The sequence below is a fragment of the Heptranchias perlo genome, chromosome 5 (assembly GCF_035084215.1).
Source record: "Heptranchias perlo isolate sHepPer1 chromosome 5, sHepPer1.hap1, whole genome shotgun sequence".
Taxonomy (NCBI): domain Eukaryota; kingdom Metazoa; phylum Chordata; class Chondrichthyes; order Hexanchiformes; family Hexanchidae; genus Heptranchias; species Heptranchias perlo.
In genome coordinates, this window is record NC_090329.1 from 32949223 (window position 1) to 32966947 (window position 17725).

At 44.8% G+C, this 17725-nt stretch overlaps 1 protein-coding gene across 1 annotated transcript in view; it reads left to right on the forward strand.

The window, feature by feature from the left end:
• The window catches only part of tpo (thyroid peroxidase), a 96894-nt gene that overhangs the window by 66963 nt on the left and 12206 nt on the right, over positions 1-17725 (forward strand). Inside the window, exons 10-11 of the mRNA XM_067985258.1 lie at positions 6456-6664; positions 12307-12477. Of these exons, the coding sequence (XP_067841359.1) occupies positions 6456-6664; positions 12307-12477 (380 nt within the window). The remainder of the gene's footprint in view (positions 1-6455; positions 6665-12306; positions 12478-17725) is intronic.

The window sequence follows — 17725 nt, forward strand, 5'->3', positions numbered from 1 at the left end:
CTTTTCTGATGTTCGTCCTCCTGCAGAAGAATGCCCAGAGGCATACCCATATAGGCAACATACAATTGTATATCCCTGGAGAAATAGACAGAAATAGCAGATGGAATGCAGCTTTTGGAAACTGACAGAAAGTTCATTTCTTGCAAAACAGCAAAATAACAGAGAAGTACTAAAATAAGTGGAAAATAACATGTCAGATATGTGCAGTAAGTCTAAATGAATCAGGTTAGTTTGTAAGCAAAGAATCAACATGAGAGGAAGAGCCTCTCTTGCAGCGCCTGTTTTGTTTGGGTGCTGAAGGCCTTGAGTGCTGTTCAGGGACTCCAATCACATTATGCACATAGTCCTAATTTTCAATGGGCCAAATTTTTCTGTGGCAGGGCATCTAACGGCATCTGCCATTAGTCAGACTTGCCCTTGCACGTTTAGGTTTTTAATTTCTTTGCGTGGCAAGTTGCTGAAAGTGGGAGCTGATAACGTCACAGTGAGGGAAACAGGGCATCTGGGACCTGAGTGAACAGGGCAAGTAACTGTGTATCTCCTTAACCAATCAGATTGAAGGATTGTGAAATAAACAACACGAAGACTGAGAAGGAAGTGTAAATTAGAATGGGTGAATTTAATGCCAAATCATGTAGAGAAAGAGAAATAAAGAGAGGGAAAGAAAGATTGGATTAAGAGAGAGAGGAAAGAGGCAGAAAGGAAAAGTTTTAAAAAATTAAAAATTTTACATTTTTTAAATCTCCAACAACAATTAGAACCTGAAGGAATGAGACTCCACACTTGCAATGGTTAATTTTCAGTGTAATTGTTAATTTTCAGTGCTTGGCAGTAATTAACACTTATCACATCATTAAAAGGGTACATAGACTGGAATGGACAAGACGTAACTTTCTGTGGCGAGTTTAGTTGGTATCTACCGTGAAAATAGAGCAACTTCACGCCGTTCAATGCATTTCAATGAGAGCCAGACATTGAGATGCCGTTTTTGGAAAGCTAATGGTGGAGTGGCGTAACGGGAACAGCAACTTTTGGACATTTGAGTTTAACGGTGCATCTGCCCCTTGCCTGAAGCTGCTGTACCATTTGCGCATAAAAAATGGCAAGTGCCATTAGCCTCATCGTTACTTTGACAGCAAATTTTGGCCCATAGTTCTCAGGGCTTTAATGAGTTTAGAGTACAACACATTTGCAGGCTCTCGGCATTACAGGCACTTTTGCGTTGTATTATGACACTCAGTGTGCAGTGGGAAATAAGCAGGCCTCAGACCTATGCACCCTGTTATTCAGGATTCCAGCACCCAAAGCACGGCAGTGTGAGTGATCAAATTATTGGCTTCAAATCTATTCTCAATGGGTAAAAACAAAATTCAGCAGAACATAATACAATATGTAACACCCCAACCACCACCCTAAACATTCACTCCCTTCACCACCAGCGCACAGTGGCTGCATTGTGTACCATCCACAGGATGCACTGCAGCAACTCACCAAGGCTTCTTCGACAGCACCTCCCAAACCCGCAACCTCTACCACCTAGAAGGACAAGGGCAGCAGGCACATGGGAACAACACCACCTGCACGTTCCCCTCCAAGTCACACACCATCCCGACTTGGAAATATATCGCTGTTCCTTCATCATCGCTGGGTCAAAATCCTGGAACTCCCTACCTAACAGCACTGTGGGAGAACCTTCACCACACGGACTGCAGCGGTTCAAGAAGGCGGCTCACCACCACCTTCTCAAGGGATGGGCAATAAATGCTGGCCTTGCCAGCGACGCCCACATCCCATGAACGAATAAAAAATAAATAATCCCAAATTTTGAAAATGAAGCAAATCAACAACATTGAGGTATTTTGTGCAAAATCAAGATAGGAAATCAGAGAACATATAATATCATAGTATCATATATCATAGTAGGTGCAGCACAGGTGGAGGCTATTCACCCATTGTGCCGTCTCTTTCAAAGAGCTATCCAATTAGTCCCATTCCCCTGCTTTTTCCCCATAGCCCTGTAAATTTTTTGCTTCAAGTATGTATCCAATTCCCTTTTGAAAGTTACTGTTGTATCTGCTTCTACCACCCCTTCAGGCTGTGCATTCCAGATCATTATAACTCACTGCGTAAAAAAAAGTTTCATCATGTCACCTCTGGCTGTTTTGACGATCAACTTAAATCTGTGTCCTCTGGTTACCAACCCTTCTGCCACAGGAAACAGTTTCTACTTATTTACACTTTCAAAACTGTTAATGATTTTGAACACCTCTATCAAATCTCCCCTTAACCTTCTCTGCTCGAAAGACAACAATCCCAGCTCCTCCAATCTCGCCACATAACAGGAGTCCCTCATCCCTGGTACCATTCTAGTAAATCTCTTCTGCAGCCTCTCTAAGGCCTTGACATCCTTATTAAAGTGTGGTGCCCAGAATTGAACACAATACACCAGCTGAGGCCTAACCAGTGTTTTATAAAGATTTAGCATAACTTCCTTGCTTTCGTACTTTATGCCTCTATTAATAAGGCTCAGGATTCCATATGCTTTTTTATCAGCCTTCTCAACTTGTCCTGCCACCTTCAAAGATTTGTATATATGCAATCCCAGGTCTCTCTGTTCCTGCATCCCCTTTTAAAATAGTACCATTTTGTTTATATTGCCTCTCCTCATTCTTCCTACCAAAATATATCACTTCACACTTCTGCCATGTATCTGCCCATTTCACCAGTCTGTCTATGTTCTCCTGAAGTCTGTTACTATCCTCCACTTTGTTTACTACATTTCCAAGTTTCATCTCATCTGTAAACTTTGAAATTATACCCAGTATACGCAAGTCCAAGTCATTAATATATATCAAAAAGAGCAGTGGTCCTAATGCCGACCCTTGGGGAATACTACTGGATACTTCCCTCCAGTCTGAAAAACAACCGTTCACCACTACTCACTGCTTTCTCCCCCTTAGCCAATTTTGTATCCACGCTGCCTCTGTCTCTTTAATCCCATGGGCTTAAATTTTGCTAACAAATCTATTATGTGAAACTTTATCAAATGCCTTTTGAAAGTCCATATACACAACATCAACCGTTCTACCCTCATCAGCCCTCTACATCATTTCTTCAAAGAACTCAATCAAGTTAATCAAACAGGATTTTCCTTTAACAAATCCATGCTAACTTACATTTATTAGCCCAATTAATTTTGTCATGGATTATTGTGTCTAAAAGTTTCTCCACCACCGACGTTAGGCTGACTGGCCTGTAATTGCCAGGTTTATCCCTCTCCCCTTTTTTTGAACAGGGATGTAACATTTGCAATCCTCCAGTCCTCTGGCACCACTCCCATATCTAAGGAGAATTGGAAAATTGTGGCCAGACAATTTTCACCCTTCCCTCAGTAACCGAGGATGCATCCCATCCGGACCAGGTGACTTTTCTACTTTGAGTACTGCCAACCTTTTAAGCACCTCCTCTTTATCTATTTTTATCCTCTCCAATATCTCTGCTACCTCATCCTTTACTGTTACATTGTCAGCATCCTCTTCTCTGCTGAAGACTGACACAAAGTGTGCATAGCCCATACTATTCCAAGTGTCAATTAATTTTGTCCCGGACTATTGGTCCCAATATTTACTCGGGGCCATGAAGAGAGCGGTGGGAGGGGGGGGGGATTTCCAGACTGGAAACCCAGAAGTATGGGTTTTTCGGAAGTGCTTACAATTTTGACATAAGGATGTGTTTCAAATTTTTCTGTACGTTTCCCACGCAACAGCCAGCCAGGACCAGATGCCAGCAGGTAGGTCTAACATCAGAAGCTTGGGGCCGGTCATCGAGGAGGGAGGGGTCTGTTATCAGGGGAGGGCCGGTCATTGTTGGGGGGGGGGGGGCGGGGGTTGGTCATCTGGTGGGGGGTGGTCGGTCATCAGGGGAGGGTTGGTCATCTGGTGGGGGTCAGTTATCGGGAGGGTCGGTCATCTGTGTGGGGGGGGGTCAGTCATCAGGGGAGAGTCGGTCATGGGGGGGAGTCGGTCATCTCTGGGGGGGGGGGGGGTCGGTCCTCAGGGGAGGGTCGGTCATTGGGGGGGGTCGGCCATCGAGGAGGGGAGTGTTGTCCATCAGGGGGGTTGGAGATCGTGGAGGTCAGTCATCGGGGATCAGATATCAGGGGGTTGGTGATTGTGGGGGGGCGGTCGAGATCTTGAGGGGGTGGCAGAGATCGTGGGGGGTCAGAGATCATGGGGGTCAGTCATCGGGGATCAGACATCAGGGGGTTGGAGATTGTGGGGGGGGTCTGACATGGGGGGAGGGGTCGACTGATCACGTGTGTGGGATTGGGGCAGGTGAGCTTGTTGGGCCTGGAGGAAACGCTCCTGCTCCTCCTGGCTCACAAGCAGTGCAATAAAGGCACTTACCTGTTGATCCGGGCCTTCTCACCTCCTCTTGTGTGGCGTGAAGCAAAATGCCCAGGAATCCTGGCCCCCAGGAGATAAAAATAAAAATGCTGTTAAAATGGAGGCACACAGCCTCCTTAAGTTTTTGTTGCTTTCCTTGGGGTAGATCTTGACTTTGTGCGATAGTGTAAAACAGGTAATGACGAGTCAGCATCTCTCTTGATTTTTATTTCCATTGACTTCAAGTCAAGATCTACCCCCTTGTGAGGCCAGGAGGAGCAGACGTGCTCTACCGGTCCCCACTAGGAAAGCTTAGGGCTTCCGCGGACTCACTCTCCCTTCTGGATTATGAGACCTCCGCAGGACGGCCTGGGGAATCGATCCCACTGGTGAGTGGTCTTCCGAGCCATGTGATTTTCCGCCGGAAGTCAGTTGTCGGGATTTAAATGAGGCCTGGGAGTTAAAATTCCCCAGGCCTTATTACTGGAGCAGCGGGTAAGTTTCTCACTCACACCATTACTTACCTTCCTAAAACCAGACCGGAATTAAAATTGGCTGTATATGGGTTCTTGCAACAGGTCCCACATGACAAAATGAGCTAAGTTAGCTATATGCCTTCTTTCTATTTTTATGCTCTTTAAAAACTTCAGAGATAGCACTGTTTAGATCATTTGCATTATTTTGTCTTTTGTTGAAATAATGACTATTCTTTATTTAAGAAAAGTAAAACTATATAATATATAGTAAGGTAATAAAGACAATTAATGATTGATAAAAACGGAATTGCAACTGTCAGAGCTTAAAGGGGGTGAAATTGAACATTGCTTCACCCGTTTCTCAGGCACAAAATGGGGCAAAAAGGTCCAATTTCACAGAGCTATGTCCCACGCCCCAGCGGTGCCTGAAATACGTCCGACACCACATTGGCTCGGGCGATATTCAGGCATCCCTTGTGGCCGCCTTAAACAGGCATTTTTGGGCACACGTTGCAGTCATGCCTCCCATTTAGTGCCTGTAAGTTGGGCACTAACCAATTTCTTCCCCATTAGTAGTAAAATTTAGAATCTGAACATATGTCTCAGACAATAGAAGAATTTTTCCTGACAAGTTACTGAAGATTCATTCCTTGCAATCTTATTGTGAGGCCATCACATATGTAATAAGATTTTAAAATGTGACTGCACTTTAAAAACAATTCATGGACTGTGAGCATTTTGGGACATCCTGAGGCTGTAAAAGCCCTATATAATTGCAAATTCTTTCTTTTCATTAACCACAAGAAACAATATAATTACAGATTCATCCCATCTTAGTTCAGCCATCAAGAAAGGCCTTACAGTCCTCCCAGTGCGACACGCAATTGTTTCTCAAGTAATTTCAGTGTTTACCCTTCCACTATTCTATCTACAAGTACATTCTATGTATTGATCATTTTTATGTGCCTTCTAGCTCAGCGTTATCACTTTACTGGTATTCCACTTGTACTCTACTGAGGTGTAGTTCAACATCATTTAACAGGTCTCTGCTGATAATTCAACATTAAGATTTTTCAGCAGTGGAGCTCTACCACGATAATGCATTGCACCATTGATTTAGGTTTCTGGTTGCCTTTTCTTCCATTACTAACGGTTCTCTGTATGGTACCTCATCCTCCTTCCATTCTTTTCCCAGTTGTTTTATCTTTCATGTAGGTGCACCTCAATGTTTTAGGAGCATAAAGTGGCCACACTAGTCAACCGGTGCAATTTACGTAACCAGATGTGCTGCTCAAAGCCTTCAGTAATGTCTGCAGTATAAAAAAATAAATAAATAAATGTAACAAATAACACTGCTAAAAATAAAAAAATATATATAATGAAATGAATAATTTCCCTATCTGGCATATTATGAAAGTAATAGGAGGCGAGAATGATTTGAAACTGATCCCAAGATTCAAATGACAACCAGGTGCTCAGGTTTGAAGCTCGTGGTTTCTGTTATCATCTAAAACCCTGAAGAAAACAGTTTGCACTCACTCCTACTCAGTATTCCGTGTTAGTAATGCAACAAAACCTATTCTCTGTTCCTCAGGTTTTGGTGGGAAAATCCCGGTGCCTTCACATCAGCCCAAAGACACGAACTTTCCCAACATTCACTGTCCCGTGTCATTTGTGACAACACTGGAATCACTGAGGTGCCATTGGATGCTTTCCGATTAGGACAGTTTCCACCAAGTTTTGTACACTGTGGTCAAGTTCATGGGCTGAACCTTCAGGCATGGCATGAAAATCCTGAACAAGGTACATTTACTGTTATATCTTACTATTACATACTCTTTGATTGCATGTCATGCTGTCATAACCTTCAGAAGAGCAGGAAAAATGCAGCTGGTCAGCTGGCAGAGAATATTAAAATAAAGTTGGGGACATGATGGGACAGTGCATTAATGTGTCTACACTTCTGTGGCCATAGAACCATAGAAGTTCACAGCACCCTTGAAGTCTTATTTTTCAATCTAGTGTTTAACTTTTTAAATTCCATATGTAAGACCTCAAGTGTACTTCTACCTTTGTCATAGTTCTTACATGGACCATGGCTTTGGCTGCTTTCTGTTCCCTTCCCAGAAGTTTTTCCACCCATTCCATGACGTCCTTTACCCTGACACCAGAGAGGCAAGATACTATTCAGAATTCCTGGTCATGACTGCTAAAAAGGCCTGATTCTGCCCCAGACTAAAATTCCCCGCTACAACCATACTTTTGCAGTCCGTCTGTCTTTAACGTCCATGGGTATTCCTCTGCTCCATGTTGTTTTAGAACCACCCTCCTCCGAGTTGCTGACTGCCTCACAGTTGATCAACACTATGGTCTCGATTTTAACTCCCCCCATCTGGTGGAAAACAGATGAGGGGGCAGTTAAAATGGAGCAAGGGACTTACCCACCTCATTCTGACTGACTGCAATTTTAAATTGCAGGAAGCTAGGACACCCGCCTCAAGCTGACAGGGCCCTCTCTAAATATGTAGATCGGGCCCCGATCACATCATCAGGCCCGATATGCAATTTTAACCTGAAGTTTGAGCAGGGAAACAATGGTGGTTCCCCCCGCCACCAAGTCAAGGGCCACAAGAGGCCCAGAAAGAAAAGTTTTATTTTTTTGTTTCCTTGTGGGCCAGCAGGAACTGGAGTGCTCCTCCGGGCCCCACAAGAAAACCGTGGGACTTTCTTGCCCCAGGCTTCCCCTCCATTGATCAGGATTCCCCTCCACGAGACTTATCTGACAACCAGGGGCTGTTCCCGTGGGTCCCTGGTGGCGGCCTCCTGCTACCCTCATTCCCACTCCCGCCCACCTGTTAGGCTGTGATTCCTGCTGGGTTCGGGCGGGAGTCCAATCCTGAATATGGAAATGAGGCCGATGAACTAAAATCTCACTGGACCTCGGCAAGCAAGTATGTTGCTCGCCCCGGCCCCCTCACGCATCGATCCTGCCCTGGGTTAAAACCGCGGCCTATGGATATTCAACAGCTCCAGTAACTTATGGGTTCCCTGCACCTGTGAATCCCGTCTCCCTCTGCTGCCATACAGATGGTCACCCACTTCTATTTTTCTGTATTATCCCTCTGCTCTGAACTGTTTAGCACAGCTTCTTGGATGACCACATTCTGGAGATTACGATCCTGAAATCTCTCATCCTTCCTCATGCCGCAGAGTGTGGCCAATTGCTCCTTGAATATGCTCCTCCAGATATGCAATTTTCCGACAGGTGGGAATTGGACCTCGTTGCACCTGTTATACGGGTGTAAAATGTCCTGCACCACAAGGATGTCTGAAAGACATCCAAGTCAATAATGTATTGGCCTGTTTTTTCAGCTGTCTGGGGCAGCTGCCTAAAATGGGTGTTAGGCCCTTGCATATAGAATCATAGAATCATAGAATGTTACAGCACGGAAGGAGGCCATTCAGCCCATCGAGTCCGCACTGGCTCTATGCATGAGCAATCAAGCTAGTCCCAATCCCCCACCCTATCCCCGTAGCCCTGCACATTTTCTCGTTTCAAGTACTTATCCAGTTCCCATTTGAAGGCCATGATTGAATCTGCCTCCACCACTCCCTTGGGCAGTGCATTCTAGATCCTAACCACTCACAGTGTAAAAAAGTTTTTGGTTCTTTTGCCAATCAACTTAAATCTATGTCCTCTGGTTCTTGACCCTTCCGCCAATGGGAACAGTTTCTCTATATCTACTCTGTCTAGATCCTTCATGATTTTGAATACCTCTATCAAATCTCCTGTCAACCTTCTCTGTTGCAAGGAGAACAACCCCAGCTTCTTTAGTCTATCCACGTAATTTAAGTCGCTCATCCCTAGAATCATTTTATTAAATCTCCCCTGCACTGTCTCTAAGACCTTCACATCCTTCCTAAAGTGCAGTGCCCAGAACTGAACACAATACTCCAGTTGTGGCCGAATCAGTGTTTTATAAAGGTTCATCATGACTTCCTTGCTTTTGTACTCTATGCCTCTATTTATAAAGCCCAGGACCCCGCATGCTTTTTTAACTGCTTTCTCAACCTGCCCTGCCACCTTCAACGATTTGTGCACATACACCCCCAGCTCCCTCTGTTCCTGCATCCCTTTCAGAATTATGCCCTCTAGTTTATATTGCCTCTCCTCATTTTTCCTACCAAAATGCAACACCTCGGATTTTTCCATGTTAAACATCATCTGCCACGTGTCCGCCCATGCCACTGGAGTGTTTATATCCTCTTGAAGTCTATCACTATCCTCCTCACTGTTCACTACCCTTCCAAGTTTTGAAATTGTGCCCTGTACTCCCAAGTCCAAGTCATTAATATATATCAAGAAAAGCAGCGGTCCCAGCACTGACCCCTGGGGATCACCGTTCACTACTACTGTCTGTTTCCTGTCATTTGGCCAATTCTATATCCATGTTGCTATTGCCCCCTTTATTCCATGGGCCGCAATCTTAATAGCAAGCCAACCATATGGTACTTTATCAAACACTTTTTGAAAATCCATATACACCACATCAACTGCATTGCCCTCATCTACCCTCTCTGTTACCTCATCAAAAAACTCTATTGAGTTGGTTAAACATGATTTGCCTTTATCAAATCCGTGCTGTCTTTCCCTAATCAATCCACGCTCGTCCAAGTGACTGTTAATTCTGTCCCGGATTATCGTTTCCAAAAGTTTCCCCACCACCGAGGTTAAACTGACTGGCCTATAGTTGCTGGGTTTATCCTTGCACCCTTTTTTGAACAATGGTGTAACATTTGCAATTCTCCAGTCCTCTGGCTCCACCCCAGTATCTAAGGATGTTTGGAAGATTATGGTCAGCATCTCCACAATTTCCCCCCTTACTTCCCTCAGTATCCTGGGATGCATCCCATCCGGACCAGGTAACTTACCTATTTTAAGTACAGTCAGCCTTTTCTGGTACCTCCGCTTTATCAATTTTTAGCCCATCCAGTATCTTAACTATATCTTCCTTTGCGGAGACTCTGGCAGCATCTTCTTCCTTGGTAAAGACCAATGCAAAGTAGTCATTTAGTACGTCTGCCATGCCCACTGCCTCCATGAGTAGATCTCCTTTACGGTCCCTAATCGGCCACACCCCTCCTCTTAATACCCGTTTACTGTTAACATGTCTGTAGAAGATTTTTGGATTCCCTTTTATGTTGGCCGCCTATCTCTTCTCATACTCTCCCTTTGCCTCTCTTATTTCCTTTTTCACTTCCCCTCTGAACTTTCTATATTCTGCCTGGTTCTCACTTGTGATATCAACCTGACACCTTTCGTACGCTGCTTTTTTCTGCTTCATCTTAATCTCCATCTCCTTTGTCATCCAGGGAGCTCTGACTTTAGTTGCCCTACCTTTCTCCCTCATTGGAATGTATCTTGTCTGTACCTTAATCATCTCCTCTTTAAAGCTGCCCACTGTTCAATTACAGTTTTGCCTGCCAATCTACGATTCCAGTTTACCCGGGTCAGATCTGTTCTCATCCCACTGAAATTGGCCCTCCTTCAATGAGTATTTTTACTTTAGACTGGAGTCAATGGAAATAAAAATCAGAAGAGATATAAAACAGGCTGCCGGCTCACTTTCACCCGTTTTACACTATCACACAGTCAAGGGGCTCAATTTTACGGGGAAATTGCGGGTGCGTAGGGGGCGGGAGGGTTCCGAAAATCGTGGAAATCCCGTTTGGGTTTGGAAGCCGGCTCCAACCCGCCGACTTTCGAGTTTCCCAGGGACACACCTGTGCGCGCGCAGGTGACCCGAAACCAGAAGTCCTGCCGGGATGACAGTTAAAGAGTCAAATGTACCTCATTGAGGTACTCAAGGCACTTTACTTGTGACTGATTATGTACTTAGAACGATTTTTAACTTACCTGGGTGGCTCGCCCACTGCTTCTGATTCACGTCTGGTGAAACCAGGTGTGAAGGGCCGGATCTGGGAAAAAGAAACAAAATAAAGTACATCAAAAACCATTGAAGGAAGTTAAAACACAAAATCAACCTACCTTTCCACCCTGCTCCGATGTCCGATGTCTCCCTTTCCGATCTCCCCATCTTCACACCCCCCGATGTCCCCCCGATCTCCCCCTCTTCACCCCCCCAATGTCTCCCCGATGTCCTCCTCTTCACCCTCCCGATGTCCCCCCGATCTCCCCCTCTTCACCCCCCGATGTCTCCCCGATGATCTCCTCTTCACCCCCCACCGATGTCCCCCCATGTTCCCCTCTTCACCCCCCCAATGTCTCCCCGATGTCCTCCTCTTCATCCCCCGATGTCCCCCCGATCTCCCCCTCTTCATCCCCCCGATGTCCCCCCGATCTCCCCCTCTTCACCCCCCTGATGTCCCCCCGATCTCCCCCTCTTCACCCCCCGAATGTCTCCCCAATGTCCTCCTCTTCACCCCCTCGAAGTTCCCCTCTTTACCCCCCCGATGTTCCTCTCTTCACCCCCCTGATGTCTCCCCGATCTTCCCCTCTACCCCCCGATCTTTCTCCCTCCCTCTCTATCTTCCACTCTCCCCCCAACTTTCCCCTCTCCCCCCAACCTTCCCCTCTCTTCCTGATCTTCCATTCTCCCCCCCGATCTTCCCCTCTCCCCCCACTGATCTTCCCCTCTCCTCCCCGAACTTCCACTCTCCCCCCCCAACCTTCCACTCTCCCCCCCCAACCTTCCCCTCTCCCCCCAATCTTCCCCTCTCCCCCCCCACCCCACCGTGATCTTCTGTTCCAGCGCCAGATGACGTCTCGCTCTCCCCCACCCCCCTCTCCCCCCCGCCGCGTTGCAGCTCCTGATGGCAGCCAGCCTGTCAATCGGACTGGCTGCCGGGTGTGAAACCCCGAAAGCACGTTAATCACCATCAATCACCTTGCGATCGCGTTGGAAACGGTAAGTTTTGTTCATGCGGGTTTGTGACACTCACCTTCACCTCTCCCCCGCTGCCAACTCACTACCATTTGACAGCTCCTTGCTGTCATGGTTAATCATGTCAAAGATCGAACAAACCCAATCCCACCTGTAAAATACACATTATTATTATGCCAATGTCCATTGTGATGTTTTAAATTCGATTTCGCACATTGATTTTTAACATTAATGTCAAAATTAGATCGTCTTTAGACTTTTACTCCGTTTTATGAGGTACACATCTATTTGTCTTATCAAAATTAATAATTATTTCATGCAGCCATTGAATTAAATTTAGGGGATTTAATAAGCTATGGGGAGAATTGAAGAAAATATGATAACTACAAAGATTCAAAATGGTGCCTATTAACCACAGGAAAACCAGATTCAAAATGACGAATCATGCTGGACAAATGAAGATCTTGTTAAAAGAATTTGCATGAATTACTAGATGACTTTTTTTGCTGTAGTTGATATCTCCAATCTCAATATTTTTAGTTGCATTATGTGGGCCTCCACCACGAATAGGAGATGGAGTATTTGTGCTGTGCACCAATTCTGGACAATCTATCATTTCATACATCTGTCATCATGGTTTTCACTTGGTTGGACCAGAAGAGCTGATCTGTACAGTCAAGGGATGGAGTAATGATCCACCAGTCTGCAAAGGTAAAGATTAGTCTCTTAGAGTTTTGTACATATTCAGCTGTGTGAAACAATTAATCATTGCATCATTTCTGTACCCTACATTTAATATCATCTGAATTCACCTTAAGATACTTTTTGTTTGCAAAACTACTCATTAATGCTTAATAAAAACAGAAAATGCTGGAAATACTCAGCAAGTCAGGCAGCATCTACAGAGAAAAAAAAGTTAATGTTTCAGGTCAATTAAGCAGGGTCTTCCTGTACTTCCTGAAATATTAACTCTATTTCTTTCTCCACAGATGCTACATGACTTGCTGAGTATTATTGGGAATACAATCTAGGACTGCTTAGGGAGCCGCTGCTCCACTACTTACTTCCCTGTTCCGAAAGATATAAGTTGACACCAACAGTGGCAAGTATTTTATTGCATAGAACAGTTTAGTACACTCAATATTTAAGCAGCAGTTTACAGAATGGAAACTGGAGATATATTACCCGCTTCCACGTTGGGTAGAGCTAGTGCCTTGGCCTCTCCTGGCCCCCACCCCCTTGGATCCCGTAGATCCTAGCTTCTGCAGACTTCTTCCCTTTTTCTGACCACACAGGCAGTAGGCTTCTGCCAGCATTTATATCCGCCTGGACAAATCTAGTCTCAGACTATACAGGCATTTACTTCCACCTGGACAAATCCTCTGGGGGTTCCTCCAACCTGAACCTTTATTTGAGCTGTATCTTGATACACTGTTAGCTGAAGATCTTGTGGTACGCTGACTTGATGAGGCCAGGCTTAGCCTTATCAACTTGCTGAAAAGATCCCGGCTGATGGCGCCGACTTAACATTATCAACTTGCTGGGGAGATTAGGCTGATAACAATAACGTGTCTTAGACAATGGCAAGACAACATAACCTCATCAATTTTGATGTGGAGATTATAGACTGATAGCAGTAATATTTTCTAGATAATGGCAAGTCACTTAACCTCATCAGTTTTGATGACCTCTTATCTCTTTTGGGGAATGTAGCCCACCCTTTCCCAGACATGCCGCATTCTTCTATGTCTCAAACAAAGTGTGAACTGTGGAGTTTAAATATACATCGTCCAAGCTAACTACTTTAATATACTGAATAAATGTGGCTACCTAAAATAAATGTGCTTGATACAAACGTATGATTTATACAATACACGTGATTACACATTAAATGCATCTCATGATAACATACATCGCGTAAAAACAATTCTTTGATACTTGTTACACTTTTAGTACACAATGGCATAGCCTAACAGTCGCCACCTTGAGGCCGAGAGATCATAGTTTCCAGTCCTCACTTCTTGATTAATGCTGCTACTTCATGATTATACATGTGCCATGACAACCATCGCATTACACTCTTAAGCCAACATACCATAATAACCAAAACAATTAATACAACTATTTAAGACTCAAGAAAGTGTGTGGAATTGAATGGGCAAAATGTACAATTGCTTATAAGGCTTCTCTCTGAAGGGTAATTTTTTTTGTAACATTGTGGGGCCTAACAGGCACCAATACTTTATTCCCAATTTAGTCATTTTTGGTTGGTGAGAGGCAAAATGTTGATTGATAAATCAGATATATGGTGCAATGCCATATCGTCTTCTCTTGGAATATGCCATGTTAGTTCTCCAAGTTCCATCGATCGACCTGCAGAGAGCAGTTAGGGGATTCTTCATTCAGGGTGAAGCCACCTGCTAACAATAAGCTCTGCAGCACATCACAGCTGAATAGCCATTCCTGAACCAGCAAAAGGTATCTGGGGCTTCCCAGACTCCCTCATTCCCACTAACCAATGTCCTTAGATAGTTCACAAACTCCTCATGTATATCCTCCTCCAAAAGTCTATCAAGTCCACTTTAAATATTTGAATCAGTCTTTGATCAACAGATAGTGATGGCAGGAATCCATCTTGAAATGATGTCATTTTACTTCCGTCTTCCTGGCATAACACACTTACCAGAGTCTTCGCACCTTACACCAAACCATACTCCCATATGATTTACAGATTTTTTAAAAATAAAATTTGGGATCCAATTGTTTACTAATACCATTTAACCCCTTTTGGATCTGATTTAAGTAAACAAAAAAAAGACCTTCATACATAATTGCCTTGGAGAGCAGTTGTTCCTTTCTAAAAATGGTTTAATCATTAAGGACAGCATCTGTTGGTAAACAAAACCACTGGGTAAATGTATCATTGAAAGTCATTACAAGTCATGACAAATCATTACAAGTCCTGTCTTAAGGGTCAGACATAATGGCAGTGTGGTGTCACCACGAGCCACAGGACCATTTTCATTCTTAGTTCTTAAAAAAAGGATTAATGTAATTTCTGCTCTTAACCTTTATCTGATGATTGACCTGAGTGCAATTAAAATGTTAAAGTTTTAAATATGCCGATACAATTATTCTATTTTTACTATGTGATTTCCCATGTGATTGGTCTTTAAACCGGAAGGCACCTGCTGGCCAGGCACCTTCTTCCCTTAAAACTTTGAGCACGGCTTCACTAAGTCCAGGATTTGTCAATGTTAAATTTTATTTCCAGGAGAAAACAGCATTGTACTGAAACTACCGAGACTTAACTCCTTTTTTTAATACAATTTGATTATCGTCAATTAAATCCTTCAGGTAAAAAAATGCTACCCTTTGAGTGCTTGAACAGCAATTCATATCAATGTACCTTATCAATTTAAATTTCAGAAACCAATAATGCCCAGGCTTGGTGCCATAACAGCAGAGACAAAAGTGTTTGCAATTACATTTGGGGTAAAACCCCAAATTGAGGGTTAAATTGGATAGGGCTGGTAGCATAGTGGTTATGGAGGCCTGGACTAGTAATCCGGAGTTATGAGTTCAAATTCCGCCACAGCACCTGGGAATTTAAATTCAGTTAATTAAATAAAATACTAGTATCAGTAATGGTGTCCATGAAACTACCAGATTGTCGTAAAAACCCATTTGGTTCACTAATGTCCTTTAGGGAAGGAAACCTGCCGTTCTTACCCAGTCTGGCCTATATGTGACTCCAGACCCACAGCAATGTGGTTGATTCTTAATTGCCCTCTGAAATGGCCCAGTAAGCCACTCAGTTGTACAATCTCGCGAAAAAAAGTCATAATGAGAATAAAACCGGACGGACCACTAGGCACCGGACACGACAAAGGCAAAGGCAAACCAAGCCCAGCCGACCCTGCAAAGTCCTCCTCACTAACATCTGGGGACTTGTGCCAAAATTGGGAGAGCTGTCCCACAGACTAGGCAAGCAACAGCCTGACATAACCGTACTCACAGAATCATACCTTTCAGCCAACATTCCAAACTCCTCCATGACCATCCCTGGGTATGTCCTGTCTCGCTGGCAGGACAGACCCACCAGAGATGGCAGCACAGTGGTATACAGTCAAGAGGGAGTGGACCTGGGAGTCCTCAACATTGACTCCGGACCCCATGAAATCATATGGCATCAAGTCAAACTTGGGCAAGGAAACCTCCTGCTGATTACCACCTACCGCCCTCCTTCAGCTGATGAATCAGTCCTCCTCCATGTTGAGCACCATTGAGTGTAGCAAGGACACAGAATGTACTCTGGGTGGGGGACTTCAATGTCCATCGCCAAGAGTGGCTTGGTAGCACCACTGCTGGCCGAGTCCTAATGGTCATAGCTGCCAGACTGGGCCTGCGGCAGGTGGCGAGAGAACCAACATGGGGGAAAAGCCTACTTGACGTTGTCCTCACTAACCTACCTGTCACAGATGAATTTGTCCATAACAGTATTGGTAGGAGTGACCACCTCACAGTCCTTATGGAGATAAAGTCCTGTCTTCACACTGAGGACACCATCCATTTTGTTGTGTGGCACTATCACCATGCTAAATGGAATAGATTCAGAACAGATCTAACAGCTCAAAACTGGGCATCTATGAGGCACTGTGGGCCATCAGCAGCAGCAGAATTGTAAACCAGCACAATCTGTAACCTCATGGCCTGGCATATTCCTCACTCTACCATTACCAACAAGCCAAGGATCAACCCTGACTCAATGAAGAGTGTAGAAGAGCATGCCAGGAGCAGAACCAGGCGTACCTAAAAATGAGATGCCAACCTGGTGAAGCTACAACACAGGACTACATGCATGCTAAACAGCGGAAGCACATGCTATAGACAGAGCTAAGCGATTCCACAACCAACGGATCAGATCAAAGCTCTGGAGTCCTGTCACATCCAGTCGTGAATGGTGGTGGACAATTAAACAAGTAACTGGAGGAGGAGGCACCATGAACAGTCCCATCCTCAATGATGGCAGATTCCAGCACATGAGTGCAAAAGACAAGGCTGAAGCGTTTGCAACCATCTTCAGCCAGAAGTGCCGAGTGGATGAACTATCTCGGCCTCCTCCCGCTATCCCCACCATCACAGAAGCCAGTCTTCAGCCAATTTGATTCACTCCATGTGAGGTCAAGAAATGGCTGAGTGCACTGGATACAGAAAAAGCTATGGGCCCCTACAGCATCCCGGCTGTAGTGCTGAAGACTTGCGCTACAGAACTAGCCGCGCCTCTAGCCAAACTGTTCCAGAACAGCTACAACACTGGCATCTACCCGACAATGTGGAAAATTGCCCTGGTATGTCTTGTCCACAAAAAGCAGGACAAATCCAATCCGGCCAATTACCGCCCCATCAGTCTACTCTCAATCATCAGCAAAGTGATGAAAGGTGTCGTTAACAATGCTGTCAAGCGGCACTTACTCACCAATAACCTGCTCACCGATGCTCAGATTGGATTCCGCCAGGACCACTCGGCACCAGACCTCATTACAGCCTTGGTCCAAACATGGATAAAAGAGCTGAATTCCAGAGGTGAGGTGAGAGTGACTGCCCTTGACATCAAGACAGCATTTGATCGAGTGTGGCATCAAGGAGCCTGAGTAAAATTGAAGTCTATGGGAATCAGAGGGAAAACTCTCCACTGGTTGGAGTCATACCTAGCACAAAGGAAGATGGTAGTGGTTGTTGGAGGCCAATCATCAGCCCCAAGACATTGCTGCAGGAGTTCCTCAGGGCAGTGTCCTAGGCCCAACCATCTTCAGCTGCTTCATCAATGACCTTCCCTCCATCATAAGGTCAGAGATGGGATGTTCGCTGATGACTGCACAGTGTTCAGTTCCATTCGCAACCCCTCAAATAATGAAGCAGTCCGAGCCTGCATGCAGCAAGACCTGGACACCATCCA